General features: G+C 41.3%; 1 protein-coding gene across 1 annotated transcript; it reads left to right on the forward strand.

Moving 5' to 3' along the window:
- The first annotated feature begins 5,189 nt into the window (after window positions 1-5,189).
- On the forward strand, window positions 5,190-11,941 carry LOC137257935 (uncharacterized). Its single transcript, XM_067795447.1, has 2 exons — window positions 5,190-5,314; window positions 10,329-11,941. Exon 2 carries the CDS (start codon window positions 10,336-10,338, stop codon window positions 11,317-11,319), a length of 984 nt encoding a protein of 327 aa, XP_067651548.1. The 5' UTR covers window positions 5,190-5,314; window positions 10,329-10,335; the 3' UTR covers window positions 11,320-11,941.
- Window positions 11,942-18,767: the final 6,826 nt, after the last annotated feature.

Genomic DNA, 18,767 nt, shown 5'->3' on the forward strand with positions numbered 1-18,767 from the left:
CACTCTCTATCCCACTCACTCCCCCCCCCCCCCCCCCCCCCCCATCTCTCTCTGTGTCTCTCTCTGCATATTTTCACTTTCTGTCTGTCACATTCTGTCTCACACACACACAAACCGATGACATGGCAGATGGAGAGCGGATATTTCAGTTTCCAAGGTTACCGGCGTGTGGATATCTTACAGATGAAGAGAGTGATAACACCTGTAGGCCTGTTGATATACAGACACATGGTATGTCCTTACAAGAGGCATGGCAATGTTCAAGGTTAGATTTAAAACGCAAACATGACATTTATCTCAGTAGGCAGCATATAAAATGTTCCAGCAGCTGTCAGTTCTGCAGAAATAGAAAGGATGTTTATTTAACCATTTACTTTCATTGCGGTAACAAGTACACTCTGAAGCAAATATATCAAGGCACACGCAAGTCTAGAAAATGTAGCAAGTCTAGATTTTCACAGCTGAAGAACGTCATGGGACTCCATATCATTATATTTTATATTTTTACTATGGTCTTTTTTTCTGTAAAGTATGTTCATTTCAGAGACTAGTTTTTACTCCAGCGGCTAAGGTTCATTAGAAGTTGTTTAGTGGTCACAAAGGGACATGTGTTGATCTAACCTTTATGTTTGCTTATGCTCTCAGAACCCGTATTTCTATTTCCGAACACTTCAATGTTAATTATGAATTGTATGAAGCACGGGTTTTGGGTCATAATTAGGAGTACCGGAGTTAGACAACATCCGAAACAGTACAACAACTGGCAAACGAAGTCGGCAAACAGTTCGGCATTTCCACAGAAACATAGAAAATGTTACTCACTTCTAAGTGAAACATAGAAAATGTTACTCACTTGTAAGCGGGTACACTAACTGGCTCAGCCAATCAGAAATTGACAGATAACTATTAATATTACCACTATCTGCTGGTAGATATGGTGTTTTGTCACCGATTTCTTGTTCCGAGCTGTTTCAGCTATAAATGTATCAGTATTGGTTGAAAATCGTCAAGGGAGACTGAAAGACGATCTGCTGGCTGTAATGGCAGGACGAGCTGTCATAACTATTACTATAATAACTGTCATAACTCGCACTATAACAGCTGTCATAACTCGCACTATAATAACTGTCATAACTAGCACTATAACAGCTGTCATAACGAACGTTACATACTTTATCAATGCATCATATCATATACCATTATATACCATTATCATGAACGATTAAACTGTTCATATTCTCTTTGTATTTGGAAATCTGTTCAGTAACTTAAATCAAAGACATATCGGCATATTCATCCCTTTATTCACAATTTCGTCATTTATGGAATATTCGTAAGAAACATAAGACACAATAGAAACTAAATCGGGAGTACTGCACTTTATCGGGTGCACTATTAGCGCTCTCTAAACACCGGATAGGGTACCTGACCCTATCCCCAAGCCCTAACCCTAACGATCGTAAAGGGTGCCCTTACCTTAACCATAAGGACTGCATTCTAGCCACCAAGTCAATATTTGTTTCTCGACATTGCTATTATTTCGCATCTACCAGTAACGGTGTAGCTGAAATACTGCCGATGTGGCTGTAAACTCACTCACTCACTCACATGGACAAATACAAATGATTAGGCTTTAATATTGACATATGTAAATGGTAAAACCAAAGAGAGGGGTAGGTAGGGTAGCCTGGTGTTCAAAACCTTCGTCACTCCGAGGACTGGGGTTCGATTCCACACACCCGGTTCTCGTGTCCCCCCGCCCTGATATTGTTGACATATTGCTAAAAGGGACACAAAATCATAACCACCCACTCCAAATAGAGATTATTAACTGTGCAGACATACGTTACATCTCAGTGACATATCATTTATCAAGTTAAAGCTGAAATGGTAACAGGTGCTCTTCTGCGTCTGTCTGGCGGATGGCTGTAGGTTCCGTAACGCAAGGAGGGTATATCAAACAACAAACTCCCGGGCTCGTTTCTCTGGTAAGCCAAACATCACCGACCCAGTGATTCCTTCATCTGGTTCCCATCGCTCACTGCAGTCTTCAGCTCTCAGGTTCTCGCCTCCTTCCACCCGGCTCCATTCTTGCTCGACAATAGAACAGCTTTCACCGTGAAGTAAGTGATTTAAACATATTTATTTCCAATTCCGGAACCGGATTGGTAAACAAGCATAAGCTTATATGAATACCGCTCCGGAACTGCTCAAGTAACTGCTCGCCATACACAATGTTTTTTTAACGTAATGACAACAAGTACAGTCTGTAGACCCACCGTGGACTTTTAGATGTTTTTAATGTCAGTGTGTCTGTAGAAAAAGAGTTACTGCCAGATGATGAAATGCTTCATTTCTGGAGGTGAAATACCTGTTACAGCCACACAGATGAAATGTCATGAGGATGTATGAATATACTATTTTGTAAATACCTGTATTCCATGGTATCCTCACTCAAGAGTGTATGGTAGATCCTGCCTTTCCTCTGCTCTGTACGTGTGTGCACCCCTATTGTGAATGTGTTGTAAATATATTTCAGGTATATGTGTAAATGATCTTCAAATTCATTCATTCATTCATTCATTCATTCATTCATTCATTCAAAGTGTCTTTAAAGATTCACGTTTAAAATGAGCTCTGTAAAATTGAGGATTATATCAAAAGGAATATACGAATGTGTTCAGTCAAGAGGAATATGACATGTAAGTGTTTGTTCTTAAAAAATATTATTACTTTTTATTCGAGTTCATGTCATAGGTGGTGCAGACTGTCATTCATTTGTGTCATTTTACATTTCATAGAAAAAGCATTCCTCATTTCCACCATTGCTTGCATATCTTGTGTTGCAATAACAGTGATCATTTTTAATGCCTGTGAAAGGTGCATCGAAAATACTGGAATACTGAAAGAGCAACTATTGCGTTCGCTCGTCACGCCGAAGACGCGGGTTCGATTCCCCACATGGGTACAATGTTTGAGGCCCATTTTTTGGTGCCCCCCGACGAGATATCGCTGGAATATTGCTAAAAGCGGCGTAAAACCAAACTCACTCACTCACTCCATGGATACTGCTACGTCACGGATTTCAACAACCAATGTTCCGAAAATAAAAGTTTGAATCTAAGAGTACGAATTATCGCATTCGCCCGAAATGCAACCACTGAAGTCCTGGTTCCGCGCAGTGTATCGTCAATAATTCAAGACTGAATCCTAAGTTGTTTGATTAGATGAAAACGTTATAAATATCCAAGCAATATGATATACTGTTTATATTTCGGTACATTTATTTCCAGATGGATTTTGAACGGGCGGCCAATTCAAATTAGAATATGAGATCGATCACTTGAAGATTGAATGGTATCTCACCACAGCCGATATAGCTCGTCTGACTTGTGCTTGGTTTGCTTGTGTGAGTATGGTTTTACGCCGCTTTCAGCAATATTCAAACAATGTCACGCCGGGTACACCAGATATGGTTTCATACATTGTACTCATGTGGGGAATCGAACTAGGGTCTTCAGCGTGACGAATGGACGCTGTACCCACTAGGCTACCCCATCGTATCAGTAATGCAATGTGACTGCCAAGATACACCATACGTGATAATACATGTCGCTATTTCCTTTTGAAAACCTACAATTATATGTTCTTGTACCCTTCAGCCTCCTTACAGAAATATGCGCGTTTAGGGATTGAAATTAAATATATTTAATTTGTATACAATAATCTAATACAGTATTGAAAATACAGCATATCAATCTAATACAGTATTGGAAATACAGCATATCAATATTGCATATACAGAAGCATGTGATATTTCTGACTCATTCTTGATTTGCACATATAGTGACATGGTACTGGACATGACTGATATTTCATGCGTACTTTGCTATGTGGGTATTCAAAATATGGATATTAATGAAGACATGTTTAGTGACACTTATGCTTTCAGCGCCGCCTGTTTCTGGAACTAGATATATTGTACATATCAATATACCATGCATTTCACCATGTTGCCATGCAAAATAAGGTCATGAAGAACATACCTGCATTTTCATAACATTTTGAGTGTTTTTGGTGCCACGATTCTGTTTCGGTTGTTTCTCGGTCGTTTTGGGGCTAATGTGCACACATTTAGGCATTTGTGATTAAGGAATTGAGGCTATAGTCACGAGACATAAAGAGGCCTCCATTCCTGGGCGCTATCATATGTGGGAAGTTAACGCTATACAAATGTTGTAAATCACCATCAGGATATATATACCAGAAGATTTGCTACTGAGGATTTCATGGCATTAAGGTGCCCCGTCAACATCCAAGGTGTACAGAAAAGAGACATTTGGATCAACTACCCAAAATACTGCAGGTGGTTGACAGCGTTCCACCACGCCAGACATTTAGATCAGTATTCGGGATGCTGACATCACTTCATCCGCATAAAGGACAAAGCGCGACATAATCGGGTCCGGGGAGTTGAATCCATTCTAAAGCTAGAGACCACTGTCCGACTCCAGCCTTCCGTTCTCTTGAACACAGGTAGATCTCCCTCTCACAGCAATGATCTTACTGCAGTGCAGAATAATCTTCCCCAGTAACAATACAGAAACCTTGCGGCAGCATGAGACGACAGCTCAGTTCTGTGATGTAATCTGCACGTTCCAATTTTGGTCAGACACACACCATGTGACCAGTCTCGAAGATCCGTGTTACAAATAGTCTTCAGCAACTCATGCTTGTCCTGAGGGGTGACTGACGGGGTCGGGTGGTCAGGCTCGCCGATTTGGTTGACACATGTCATCGGTTCCCAGTTGTGCAGATCGATGCTCATGCTGTTGATTACTGGATTGTCTGTTGCAGATACCATTATTTTCAGATCGTCGCCATATACCTGTAATATTGCTGAGTGCGACATTAACCAACCAACCAACTCAATGTGACGGATTATTTGACTGACCATTTGTTACTTGGTCTGTGATGGACCACATTATGCGGCACAGTATTTACTGATCTTCAGTATAGAGTGTCTTCTGTATCCACCCCTACTCTACACAAGCCGGTCTAAGATACCTGCACACATTATCAAGACATGTGCAACACAGTGACAACCCACAAAACGTGTATGTTCTGAATACAGTGGTACCTTATCAAGTACAGGTAAACAGCAGGTAGAGAGGGGAGGTAGAGGAGGGTTTATGTAGGTCATCTGGGAGGGCCTTCTGTGAGCTGCTTATAAGTTATCGCTACTGAGCGGTGACAGACACTTCAGCTAAAGACTTTGGGCGCTGCAGTTGCATAGATCTAATTAAGAATCAAGGTAAGCGTTCACTATTCATCAATATTTATCGATTTCCTTGACATGTTGAAATGCTGTAACTGATGATGTGTTGAATCAAACATTTGATTCCTTTATAATCTTAATTATAGTTTTATCATACATTTAAGCCGCTTTTAGCAATATTCCAGCAGGGAACACCGGAAAGGTGCTTCACGCAATGTAGTATCGAACCTGGGCCTCCTGCGTGAAGAGCGAGCGCTTTGACCACTGAACTACCCCAAGTCCGCATGATATCTTTACATAGTATACATATCATGTACTAGTATGAGTACAACTAAATGTAACATCAGTGGAGACGGTGGTAGGTTTTTAAAACGAAATAAGTTTCGCCTATATGTGTACGTATGATCGCAGGTTTGTGTCATCGATGAGTGTTATCACCGATGGTATACAAATGTCGATTTACAAATGCAGTTTAGAAAGCGGGGCCTCGTTAATGCAAACGTTTCGTCCTCCGTCACATTTCCCCTTTAACGAATCATATTCCGTCTCTAAACCTTTACGTTCTGTTGAAGATCTTCCAGAAACAAGGATGCCAGACAAACGAGGGTTTATAGCATGTATATTTTCATTTCATACTGAAATGGTTTAATCGTAATTTTATTATTCATTAAGATATTATAACGCGTGCATAAATTAGAGTCACAATGGCACAGACGGATATGCATGTTTTCCGATTATGGAAATGGTTTTGCCGCATTTATGTGCTCATAAATTTCAAGGTATTATCATGGTTATGGCGGCTGTTACTGTCGCATGTGCTAGTGATACTTACGGTAGAGCACTGCGCTCACCAAACGTAGAGTGCATCAGAGAAAGGTACATGCATACATGTGTGGAGATTTCGGAAAATGATTCGATTCTTATATTTTATATTTCTTTTTTCCAATTTTGATTTCGATTAAATATTTCACTGACAACAGTTGTACAACACACAAACGCAGCGAGTAAAAACTTTTGTTTTGCGCGATGTTGTCTAAAACAGTATATGTTCTCGTAACTGAATGTATTTGCAATCTATTTGTGGAAAACTGAGGTACTACTTTGATGTTTTCATTGTTCGATGTTGGGGATGGTTTCTGAGAATTATACCGTTGATTAGATGTTGAGTCGCTGAATTCGGGCGTTATGAATCTGTTAGCAAACGTAGCTTTAATCCATTCATCACATACCACAGTTATATACACTCACACAAACATAAGGTAACGTTTGTTGGAGACTGAAACAGAGAAGCAATAACTACCTATTCGACGGCGATGTATTTCACACTGGTACCACGTGTTGAACAGCAAAAGTTACGCAAGTTTCGACAAAATGACATCTCTTAAAAATAAGCGTTCATGTTTATACCTTCTGTCTAAAAACTTGATAAAAAGCCAGAGTTGCGTTTCTTTCACTGCTGAGTATGCTTGTTTCGTATGCTAGTGTTTTTGGACTCTTAGTTTGTATTGGTAAAACGTACTTTTGAATGCATATCTTTATGTATACAAGCTAGCATAGGTAAGTGTATGAAAAAAATAATTTCATAGGTATTTCTGATGAAGAGCAATTTCACCAAATTCGTGTGGTCACTTCAGTTATATACCGGGGTCAGGTCAGTGTTGATTACGAAGGGTGGCTCATTGTGCACTGTGGCTGTTTGTTCACGCTGAGGTCAGTGACTGCTCCAGTCAAGGGAGCTCCACTCACCTGGAGGCACTTCCCATCTTTTATCCGCCCCATCTGCACTAAAGAGGTGTAGGTTCAAAACGTGTTGGTAATTGTAAAGCAATATGATGTAATGTTTCAATGTCTACCAAGACAGCGTTCGTTTGAGAAGGTCAAATATTGGGTAAAAAGATTGTTAACGCCATAACGATATATGAACCAAACCCATGGAAGATGTGCAATCTATGGGGGAAGTGTGGAAATGGGTTAGGTTTAGATGGAGCTAAAAATGTTTTGCCCCTCGTTTTCCAATTAATAATACTCTTAAATGTCCTCGATAACCTTTTTTTCAAGCAAACAGAACAATTACGAACTTTGTAAGCGTCTGTTCATGTCTGACTGTACACTAAAGACGCAGCGCCACCTAGTGTCAAGTGTCAAGCAAAGTGACTCATGTGTTATGATGGTACATTGATACACTGCCCAGAGCGCTGTCCTTGACCTTACGACATTAGCCATTAGAAATGTTCCTTTGTCCGACTGCCCACAGACTACAAGCGCATAATGATTGCATTGAAATTATTCAGAGCATAGCAAAAAGGATACCTTTCATAGGTATAACTGTTTTCGAAAAGCTGGAACATATTCACTTTGAAAGCGGAGAGTTTTTAACAATCGAAGACATTCATATTTGATAAATATGCATTAACAACTGGACATGCATGCATGATTACATGCATGTCCCTGCAGAACGACTGTCCCCTGGGGAAGGGTGAGTGGCAAAAGTGGACGGGGTTAGCGTCGTGTGCAATATGCTTCCCGTCGGTGGTGACGAACATGCACCTATATGTATTGCTGTTTGTACTTGTTCACACTAACGTAGGTTTTGCAGTCCTACGCCAATGAGAAGACATGCCTCAGTTGAACCAGAGACCGTATAATAAAAGGACGGCTCTAGCCAATGCGCAAAACTATCAGTTCTACGGCTTGTACTGCGCAGCCTATCCGGAAGCTGGCTGAAAGGTGCGTTATATGGTCTCTGGTTGAACACGAATGCCCCATTCATACAGAAAAAAACTGACCCAAGCGGACCAATGTTTATTTATCTCGAAATGTTCATCACAAGGCTGGGTAAAAACAAGGTCCACTTTTTAATTTACTTTCCTCTATCTAACCACCCACCTTCCGATCTCCAGAGAGAGGTTGTTTGCACTGGGCCAGAGTCATGAGAGTGGCAGTCGAGAATAGGGTGTTTATTTCTGTGAAATGAGAGGATGGGAAGTTCCTTGGGGGAAATAGGCAATGGCGTTCCTTGGGCGAGGCCGCTCCTGAGTGTAGAGAGGAGAGGGCGTTCCTGGGTGTAGAGTGGCGAGGCCGCTCCTGAGTGTAGAGAGGAGAGGGCGTTCCTACATGAGACGAATGGCGAGGGCGTTCCTGGGTGCATAGAGGATGTATGCACTCCTCTGTGCGCAACTCAATGTCACGTCGCAGTGTTTGCTCGCCTATAGCTTGTCAGCAGTAGAGGGTGTGTCGCAGTTCATATCTGTCTGACTAACTTGAATATACTGGTTTGAATTATATTAAGTGGCCTCTGCGTTGTGTAGTATTGCCGACCTGCGTGGTTAGTTAAACCTTGTAGACTGAATATGAAAGCCATGTTTCATTGCTTCCTCTATACGTGCACTGTGTTATTCAGAGCCTACAAGATGTAAATATTCTTGATTTGCACTGAATTACTCACAAAACATCCAATCGCGGCTTAGCATGTACAGCACAAGCATCTCTGTAAAAGAGAAAAACACAAAACTAACACACGATAACAAACCAGAACACACTTAAATCTTGCATTTATCTTGAAGGCAAACAGGTATTGGGAAGCTCGAAGATTTGTCATGGGAATTTGTTTAAATGTACCGAGCATATGACATTACGCAAACATAGCAAGTGATTCCGTAAAGGAGTTTCTTTGAATATTACGTTCAGTAAATAGAACGGACAGAACCCTTTCCACATCCTTAAGTAATCTCTGCTAGATGGAGAGTCGACTGTATTGTTCTGACTATTCATTAGTATTGCACCTATACAATACGGTCTGTAGACAATCCAGTCTGGACCAGACAACCCAGTGATTGATACTATGCGTTACGATGACAGAGTATGTGTTTATGGATCACTATCAAATAATGATGACACCAGGTGTTTGCGGCAAGGTGCACAAGGGGGTTACACATATTTTTGTTTGGCAAAACAGTGAGTAAGTATAGTTTTACACCGCTCTTAGCAATATTCCAGCAATATCGGTTCGGGGGACACCAGAAGTGGGCTTCACACATTGTACCCATGAGAGGAATCGAACCCGGGTCTTTGGCGTCAAGAGCGAACGCTTTACCCACAAGGCTACTCCACCACCTCTGCTGGCACAAAGAAGATTTACATCAAAGTTTGATTGTGGTATTATGAATCAAATAAGACGTGGTTATTGTGAAGTGTTACTCGGGTGGGTACATAGCGTGCGATCAATAAAAATATCTGCACACTGTGTCAGTAAATTCCAGGGTATTCAATAACGCTATATATTAATGTCTCCCGCTGACAGAAAAAATGTCCCTCATGTTTAAATGTCAATTAAACAAAATGTCGAATGCGTTCAAGAAGTGAACTTCATTTTTGTTGTATGATCCTCTATAAATATATAGCTGTAAACTCCTACGAGGGGCGTGGTTTGATATTTGTGTATGAGTCTCCATTCTCCTTGACCCAAACCTCCATGAGGGGCGTGGTTTGATATTTGTGTATGAGTCTCCATTCTCCTTGACCCAAACCTCCATGAGGGGCGTGGTTTGATATTTGTGTATGAGTCTCTATTCGTCTTGACCCAAACCTCCATGAGGTGCATGGTTTGATATTTGTGTATGAGTCTCTATTCGTCTTGACCCAAACCTCCATGAGGGGTGTGGTTTGATGTTTGTGTATGAGTCTCTATTCGTCTTGACCCAAACCTCCATGAGGGGCGTGGTTTGATGTTTGTGTATGAGTCTCTATTCGTCTTGACCCAAACCTCCATGAGGTGCGTGGTTTGATATTTGTGTATGAGTCTCTATTCGTCTTGACCCAAACCTCCATGAGGGGTGTGGTTTGATGTTTGTGTATGAGTCTCTATTCGTCTTGACCCAAACCTCCATGAGGGGTGTGGTTTGATATTTGTGTATGAGTCTCTATTCGTCTTGACCCAAACCTCCATGATGGGTTTGCTGCGGTATCTCTGTATGAGCTTCTAAGTTTTGTTTAATATCCTACACCAATTCTTCCCTTTTCCGAGATTTCTGATGCATGATCTCTGTTTCAGAACCAAAATGAGTGGATGCGTGTGCGATCCCCTTCACAAGATCCCAGTGGAGATTGCCAAAGAGATGTTTAACCTGGCCATGCAGGCTTCATGGCACGCCTCCTATACTCAAGCGGGGAAGGAAGACAAAGCTAAGGAAAGCCTCGAGAAGGCCAACAAGCATTACCAGCTGTTTATGGAGTTTGGGCTTCCTACAGAGAGGGTATGCCTGATGTTCAAGGACATGGCTTTCGCTTGCGCCTGGTCTACGGCCCACGAGCGGATGGGTGATAAGAACGAGGCTGCAACCAACAAGACCAAAAGTCAGCAGAAGTGTAAAGAAATAGTAGAATCGGGGGAAATCGAAAAGAGTCTGGCGGATAATCTCTGGCTCATGTGCTGGTACTCTGCTTGGCATACCGCCAACAGTCTGAAGTGCAAGGGTTTCTTCTACCAAGACGATGCTGCAGAAGATATTAAAAAGGCAAACGGGTACTTTGAAGCGATTCAAGGAGACTGCCGTCTAGTTGCTATTGATTTCATCCAAGACAGGTGCACCTTGATCAATCTCCAAAAACCCAGGTGCTTTGAGTCACAAACGCTGGAAAATAAAAGTGATCTCGAACAAGAAATGTCCTGTTCGTTCAAGCACTGGAACACACGCACGAAATCCTTGAGCGTCAGCGTCAAGTGGAAGTTCACGGTGGCTGGCGCTATAGCGGGTCTCTACTTTGTGGCTGGCGGTATAGCAGCAGCTCTGTCATACAGCAAGGAGACAACTGAAGGAAGCAGTATCACTGACGGAGAAGAAAAGACCTACACATTCAAAGTAAAAGTGGGTCCAAAGAGCACGGTTAAAGCAAGTGCCCTTGTCCAAGAGGCTACAGCCGAAGTTCCATACTTCATGATATTTGACATCGGAGGCAAACGCTACTGCAAAGAAGGATTGTGGAGCGGAATAGTTGCCGGGAAAGTGGAGTATCAGATTGAAGAGAGCCTCCCACTTGATTAATAATCCATGGAGACTGACAATTAGACAACCGATAATGTCGTCAGTTGATTTAGCATCAGCGTATCCTTAGTGACGTTAGTTGGGGTGGACAGCGCGTAACTCTCTGATGTAGAAAACAGCTGCAGTTTGTCCGTGATGTCGCGAATCCGGACACTCACTCGGTTGACGATGTGCTGGCTTTCATATTTCATGTTTGGCGAGGCTTCAATCATTTCGACTGAATAGTGGCGATCGAGGGTTATTAGGAGTTTACTAAAACTGTGTTCATTACTATTTCAGTGATTTTATCCTCACATACAAAGGTGTATCAGTTCATCCAATGCCAAATTATATTTGTCTACACCATCTAACATTCAACGCCCAATGCCCAGTGATGAAGTGTCCAGTGTACGACTCTAAATGTCTCGTTTAGAATTCTGACAACTCGTTTCAAAGAATATTTCATGGTCAAATGTCAAATGGTCAAATGTTTTGTTCCTGACAACATTTTTTGCTTTAAGTTTCATAAAGATAAAAGTATATCTATATTTTGTTGTTCCAAGCATACTAGTTACCTTATTTTGAGTTCTAGTTGTTCATCTATATCAATATTGCCAAATAAAATATTTTATTACCTGTTAAATGGATTTTTTCTCATGGCCCACCGGAGAGCCTGCCACCTGATGGAAGAGTACCTTGTGTAACAGGTAAGGTTCAGAGCATTGTATGGATTAATGTTGTAAGTAAGTGAGTAATATACAGCATGTAAGGAAGACCAACATTCAACGTGTAATATTTCACATAACTAACGGCACACAGCATAATCCATCAAGTAACAAGAAATAGAGTTACAGTCACCGAGGAGCTCTACCCTGTAATACCCAATCTCTAAATGTAAGCAAGTCTAATTTCGTTTTCCTTTCCCTCCTCGAAATATCCGATCACTACCCACGCGGGTATCCATTTCGATTAAGCGTTAATAGTTTGTTGTTAGCAATATTGTATATCTTCACAGACTAGGTGTTAGTGTAGGTAAAGAGTGTCATAGGACATTAAATATACAAGCTGCACGTAAGAGTACAACCTCATTATACATGTTGAGTTACAGTACATACAGTATTTATACCCCTCGTCAGGCAGAAAGCATTATAAACATGTATAAACAGAGAGCATTATCCAGTGTGTAATAAGGAGAGCAGAACACAACATATCAGGTGTAGAGCACTATCCAATATGTAATAATGACGGATATAACACACCATATCAGGTGGAGAGCATTATCCAATATGTAATAAGGAGAGTAGAACACATCATGTCAGAGGGAGAGTATTATCTCATATGTAACAAAGAAGCAATTACACAACACGTCAGATGTACTGCATTATTCAATATGTAATAAGGAGAGTAGAACACATGTCAGATGTAGAGCATTATCCATTATGTAATAAGGAGAGTAGAACACAACTTGTCGGGTGGAGAGCATTATCTAATATGGAATAAAGAAGCAATAACACCATGTCAGATGTAGAACATTATCCAATGTGTAATAAGGACTGTATAACACAACATGTCAGATGTGGGGCATTATCCAATATGTAATAATGACGGAATAACACACCATGTCAGGTAGAAAGCATTATCCAATATGGAATAAAGAAGGAATAACACATCATGTCAGATGTAGAGCATTATCCAATGTGCAATAAGGACAGTAGAAGACAACATGTCAGGTGTAGAGCATTATCCAATGTGCAATAAGGACAGTACAAGACAACATGTCAGGTGTAGAGCATTATCCAGTGTGTATTAAAGAAGGAATAACACGCCATGTCAGATGGAGAGGATTTTCCAATGTGTAAATTAAAGAGTTGGAAGACAACATCTCAGATGGAGATCAAGTAGAGAGCATTATTTAGTGTATAATAAGGAGAGTGTCATCCAACATGCCATTAAGAGACTATTATCCACAGATGGGCTTCATCGAGTTTGTTTACTGTGGAGACATTATAAGTTACATGATGAATGTTACAAACTAAATCAGTCGACAATAACAATTAGCTTGCCAGGTCTAAACTCCATTATTAGCAGACATGTACAAGGAACATTGATGATTTTCAATATTTTTTTGCTGACGTAAACATCTGTCGTGGATGTAAACGCAATCTCAGCTGCCCACCGATTGCTCGATCAAAAATTTAGGCATTCAAAAGCTCATAAAAGAACACCCTAGCATTTCATCAGAGATGCGTGTCATCTTCAGGACATTCATAATTGCTGAAGGAGGGGGTTTGTACATGTCCAGTCAGGCGGAAAGGCAACAAGAAATGTCTCTATCTAGGTGGTTTTCCTTCATGATGAGCCTGACAGCTAGACAATATGGCCGACTCAACTGCCATATGTGATTTGCATTTTCTTTTGTACCGACTTATCATGTGATTTCAACTGGTGACTGAGTTCCAGCGTTTTCATTTTCTACACTACTTGAAGTTCGGCGATGTATTATTGCTTAATACCGGGCTTTGAGAAAAAGGGTGGAGATTTGGGGTAGCTGATTGGGTTCAGCGCCTTTCTATAAATATTCTCTAAAAGCTCAAACTCAGCATATTACTGTAGATAAACAGATCTTATACGTAACCTGGCAGTTGTGGGCCTCGCAAGTATATTGTCTAGGACCAGTCTTAAAGGGACACTCTGCACAGTGAATTGCAGTGATAATGAAGCATGGCTGAAAGCTTATTTCTATTATTACTATTGTTGATTGTTTTTGTCGTACCCGTAACGATCCGGAAGATGCTCTTCAGTAAACCATGCTTGTCATAAGAGGCGACTAACGGGGTCGGCTCGCTGACTTCGGTTCCCGTTTGTGTTGATCGATATTTATGCTGTTGATCACTACCTCACTCACTGTCATTGTTGATTAGGTATTTGACGGCGTGTTCAAAGTGGTGGGTGTGGTCCAGAATAGAAGAGGGAATTTCTGAGAGAGCCTCTTTATATTCCAGCAATATCAGGGCAGGGAACACCAGAAATGTAGAACACCGGAGATGTAGAACACCGGAAATGTAGAACACCAGAAATGTAAAACACAGAAATGACTTTCTCACGTAGTACCAACATAGCTCATCGAACCCGGTTTTTTTCGGTGTGACGAGCGAACGCTATAACCACTAGACTATCCTATGACTACTACTCTGAAGAATCATTGATTAATAGGATGTATTTGGATGTCAAGTCTCGATACTGTACAACCAACGTACGATATTGAAGAGACGCTTTATTGTCCAATAAGCAATAGATCACTCGTGGAAAGACTTATACACGCCTGTAAAGGATTCAGGAGAGAGATCACGATTAACGCCTACGCTGAGTGTTTTCAAGGGATGCCCGCATATTGTATGTACGCTTCTATCATTATTCGTTGGCCTAGATCACGAGAGTTTCTGTCTTGAACACCATTCACCGTTGCATCTAGACTAAGGTGAAAGAGCAGTTTTCAACAACGTGGAAACTTAAGTGGAAGGTGGAAATCTCAAATAATTCTTAAATGTGTTTAGTGATCCCTCGATGCCCTTTATGTGAAACCTACCTCTAAGTTAATATTGAAAAATGCAATGTACGAGAGAGTTAAATCATTAGTACCGTATATCCTTTGAATATAGCCCATCCTATCAAACATTAATTTTCTTCTGGCTATTTGTAAAGTACATATAAGCAAGGCGTGGAAGGAAAATACAAACTTTAACATGATTAGAATGAGCGATATAAGTTGTAATCAGTTGAAACAAAATTAATTTTGAGCGAAAATGATATAAAATACTCATGAGTGCTCAAGGGTCAAGGTTACACTATTTCTGGAAAGTTGTAAAACTCGGGTGTTTTTTTTTGTTGTTTGAAATATATACAACTGAATGTTTTACAAACTTTCTTAACAGCATGGAAAAACACATCAGGCCGTTGAAATTTCATCATTGCGTTCTTTAATGTCAGAAGCATTCTGTTACAAATGGCATAGTCTTTATTCCGATTGTCAATGTGGAAATCGACCTTCCACTCAATGTCAATGATTCGCACGAGCAAGTCGCTCTATCCAAGTGGAGGACAGTACATATGCATTGATACTTTTTCACTGTCGTTCACAATTATATTCAGGTGCCTGTTTGAAATCGCAGCTAAAAATGAGATACTTGCTTCTTGATACTTGCTGAAAGGGGTCAGACTATAGGGCTTATGGAATCTGGTGAAACTCAGCGGCAGGTTGCGGTCCGTGTTAATGTGACTCAGGGAGAGATTTCAAGCCAGTGGGTCCTTGGAATATGCACGTCGACCAGGTAACCCCAGTCACAATTGTTAAAGCTAAAAGGCACATTATTAACACCGTGTATCAAATTCCTTAACGCAGCAGATCTTCAGACAGCAAACTTTAATGTAAGAATATCCAGGAGCACCTTTCGTCGAGGTTTAGGACTCCGGACTCGGACTCCGCTGTAGGTGGTCTACAGTACGTCACAGGCAGACGCTTTTGTAATGGAGTAGTCATCATTTCTTCTGGAATCAACTTTGGTCGTGCATAATCGATTTGGCTGAGGGTCGGTCATGTTTGGGCAGGGATAACTCCGACTGGATGTACTCCACGGCACCTGAACTACGGTAATCTTACCGGGGTGTCTAATGGGACGAGATCTGCAGCAGTGCCATTCCTGCGAGCTATGCGTGGCCTTTATGGTCAACCCTCTTTACTGTAAGGGATGTGATTCCGCAAGCTGTCTTTATGAACAGGATAAGGGGCGTGAGAAGAACTGGCACCTGTGCCCTGCACGCATGAGGATGGTACACAAGAGAATGAATGACCGAGTGCTTCATGTTTCGCATTTCCTTTTTTTTTTTTTGGGGTGGGGGTGGGGGTTGGTCTATTCAGCTGATCCTAGAGCTATTTGAACCTATATCGGTATGTCGCCATGTTGTTAACACATGAAACATTATAATGACATTCCTAGTGCCATTATAGACCATAGTATTAATGACGGCATTAATAATGTCCCAATGAACCTATATACCCTTAACTCACATCCAATAGTCTGTCTCACTTTCCACAGCTTAAGAAAGTTTCAGGGTTCATTTTCATTATACTTCGTTGATTTTAGCAGAGACCATATAATATCTATTATATGGTCTCTGATTTTAGATAATATGGCTTTTTCGGTAAAATATGTTCATTTGTTAGACTAGTTGTTAGTCTAATGGTCTCTGCTTATTATCAACATACATGTATGCCTTACCAGCAACATCTGTCGATAGAGTAAGGTGCGATCTGCCGCCAGATGCTAGGTAATGAACAGACCCAGTCACGACAAGCTTCTCTGAACAATAGTAAAATTCCTTGAAATCTATTTTTAGAGCATGACCCAGTAGTCGATGTGGAGGTAAGATGGAAGAATTTAAACGAGGGTCTCTGAACAGAATTCCTTGGGATGTTGCTCGGACTATGAAGGAAATAGCGGGGTATGCCTCGTGGCATGCATCGAACCATTTCGCGGGAAGGAATGAGGACGCAGCGCGAGACCTGGAGACAGTTGGCCGCCACTACGACACATTGTGTTGCTACGGACTGTTCTCCGTCCACTTCTGCAAGCTATTCAAGGAAATGGCCTGGGCTGCCGCTTGGAGCGCAGCTAATGAAAGGATGGGTACCACGGAAGAAGCGGTCAAAAATAAAGATAAATGGAATCAGTATCATCAAGCACTCACAAAGACGAAAGAAACCACGATTCGCATTTCTGATGAGCTTAAATATCTGTGTTGGAATTCGGGATGGTATTGCGCCAACACACGTGCCTATTTTGGATTGTTTACCTCGTCAGACGCTGCCAGAGATGCCGAGAGAATAGAGCGGCACTACAGCAACATCGGAAGTGACTGTAAGCTCGTGTCTCTAGAGTTCATCAACGAAAAGGCCAAAATTACGGACAACGTGGCACCAAAGTTCTTTGCTCAGCAGAAGCTTGAGAACAGGAGTGACATTCCCCAGGAAATGTCTGTGCAGTTTTCATATTTCACGTCTCAGACCAAGTCATGGGGAAATGACGTTCGCTGGGGGTTCAGCCTGACCGGGGGAGTCATCACGTGCATGTTAAACATTCTCGGAGGTTACATGGGGATACTTAACTTGGACAAAGGTTTCAACGAAGGTGGTGCAACCGGAAGTGGTGAAGTAAAGACGTGTACGTTCCCGGTTCGGGTTGGGCCGAAGTCAACAGTGGAGGCGAAGGGCGTGGTTCAAGAGTCGACCGCAGAGGTGCCATATGTCATGGTGTTCGACATGGGCGGAAGTCGATATACCAGAACCGGCACGTGGAGGGGTGTTGTAACCGGCAATGTCGAACTGAAGATAGGCGAAACAGTCAGTATGAAATGACTGAATGTGATTATATGACTGTACATATTGCCCAAGTTATACCACCTTTTATAATAGTTATCCCAAAGGTATCACTGACATTGTGGGCAGCCGCACAGAAGTTTGCGTATATGTTCATACTAGTGATCACTGGATTGCCTGGTCCAGATTCGATTATTTGTAGGCCTCCGCCATATTCTTGTAACTGGAATATTGGTGAGTGCGGCATTAAACAATAGAAGACAACATCCGATTAGAAATATTTTTGTCTGCCGCAATTGCCTCGTTTTGTAGACATGATAGTTTAAAATTTCAAGCTTTTAGTTAGTGGTGCACATGGGACGTGCATTACTCTTGTGAACAACTAACTACATGCTTGAGATTTTAAACAAGCTTGGAGACCAAAAAATACATACAGGATTCAACCTAATAAAATTACTAGAATCTGTATTTTACTGAGAAGTGTAATATCTCAAAGGAGAGCTATCTCTGTATTTACTGCTCTATGTATAACACCGAAGTTGGGGGTTACATTCTGTGGCCCTGTACAGAATATAATGTATAATCACATTCTTGCAGTATGTCAGATATCACAAGGTTCTAAAGATTCGGTGGTCTTCCTTGGATCTCAAGAGTATGTTTGGACAATAAATCATTGACCAGTTTTGCCGTATTTGGTTAATGTGTAATAGACTGACATATTTTCCAGTGCGCCTTTTCAGCAACTTACTGAATGGGCAGGAATACTTGTTGCACCTACTCAGCAATATTCCAGCTTTATGTTGACAGTGTAACTGTCTGGACCAGAACAGCCAGTGATCAACAGCATTACCATCGATATACGAACTGGGATACATCAGTATTAAAGTATTACATCAGTTGGAATGTCGTTCAGTTGTTCTTATATTATGATCTAAGCTCATGCTGTTGATCACTGGTTGTCTCGATTATTTACAGACCGCCGTCATATAGGTGGAATGTCACTGAGTGTGGTGTAAAATTAAATTCACTGACTCGTTTAAATAGTACGGATGCATCAGAAGTTCGATGTCATCAGTCAGACCATCCTTGTAAAACT

This window comes from Haliotis asinina, chromosome 12 (assembly GCF_037392515.1).
Source record: "Haliotis asinina isolate JCU_RB_2024 chromosome 12, JCU_Hal_asi_v2, whole genome shotgun sequence".
Lineage (NCBI taxonomy): Eukaryota > Metazoa > Mollusca > Gastropoda > Lepetellida > Haliotidae > Haliotis > Haliotis asinina.

Bases quoted from the DNA above. Each gene is read 5' to 3' on its own strand.
- LOC137257935 (XM_067795447.1), top strand. From the start codon at position 10,336: ATGAGTGGATGCGTGTGCGATCCCCTTCACAAGATCCCAGTGGAGATT.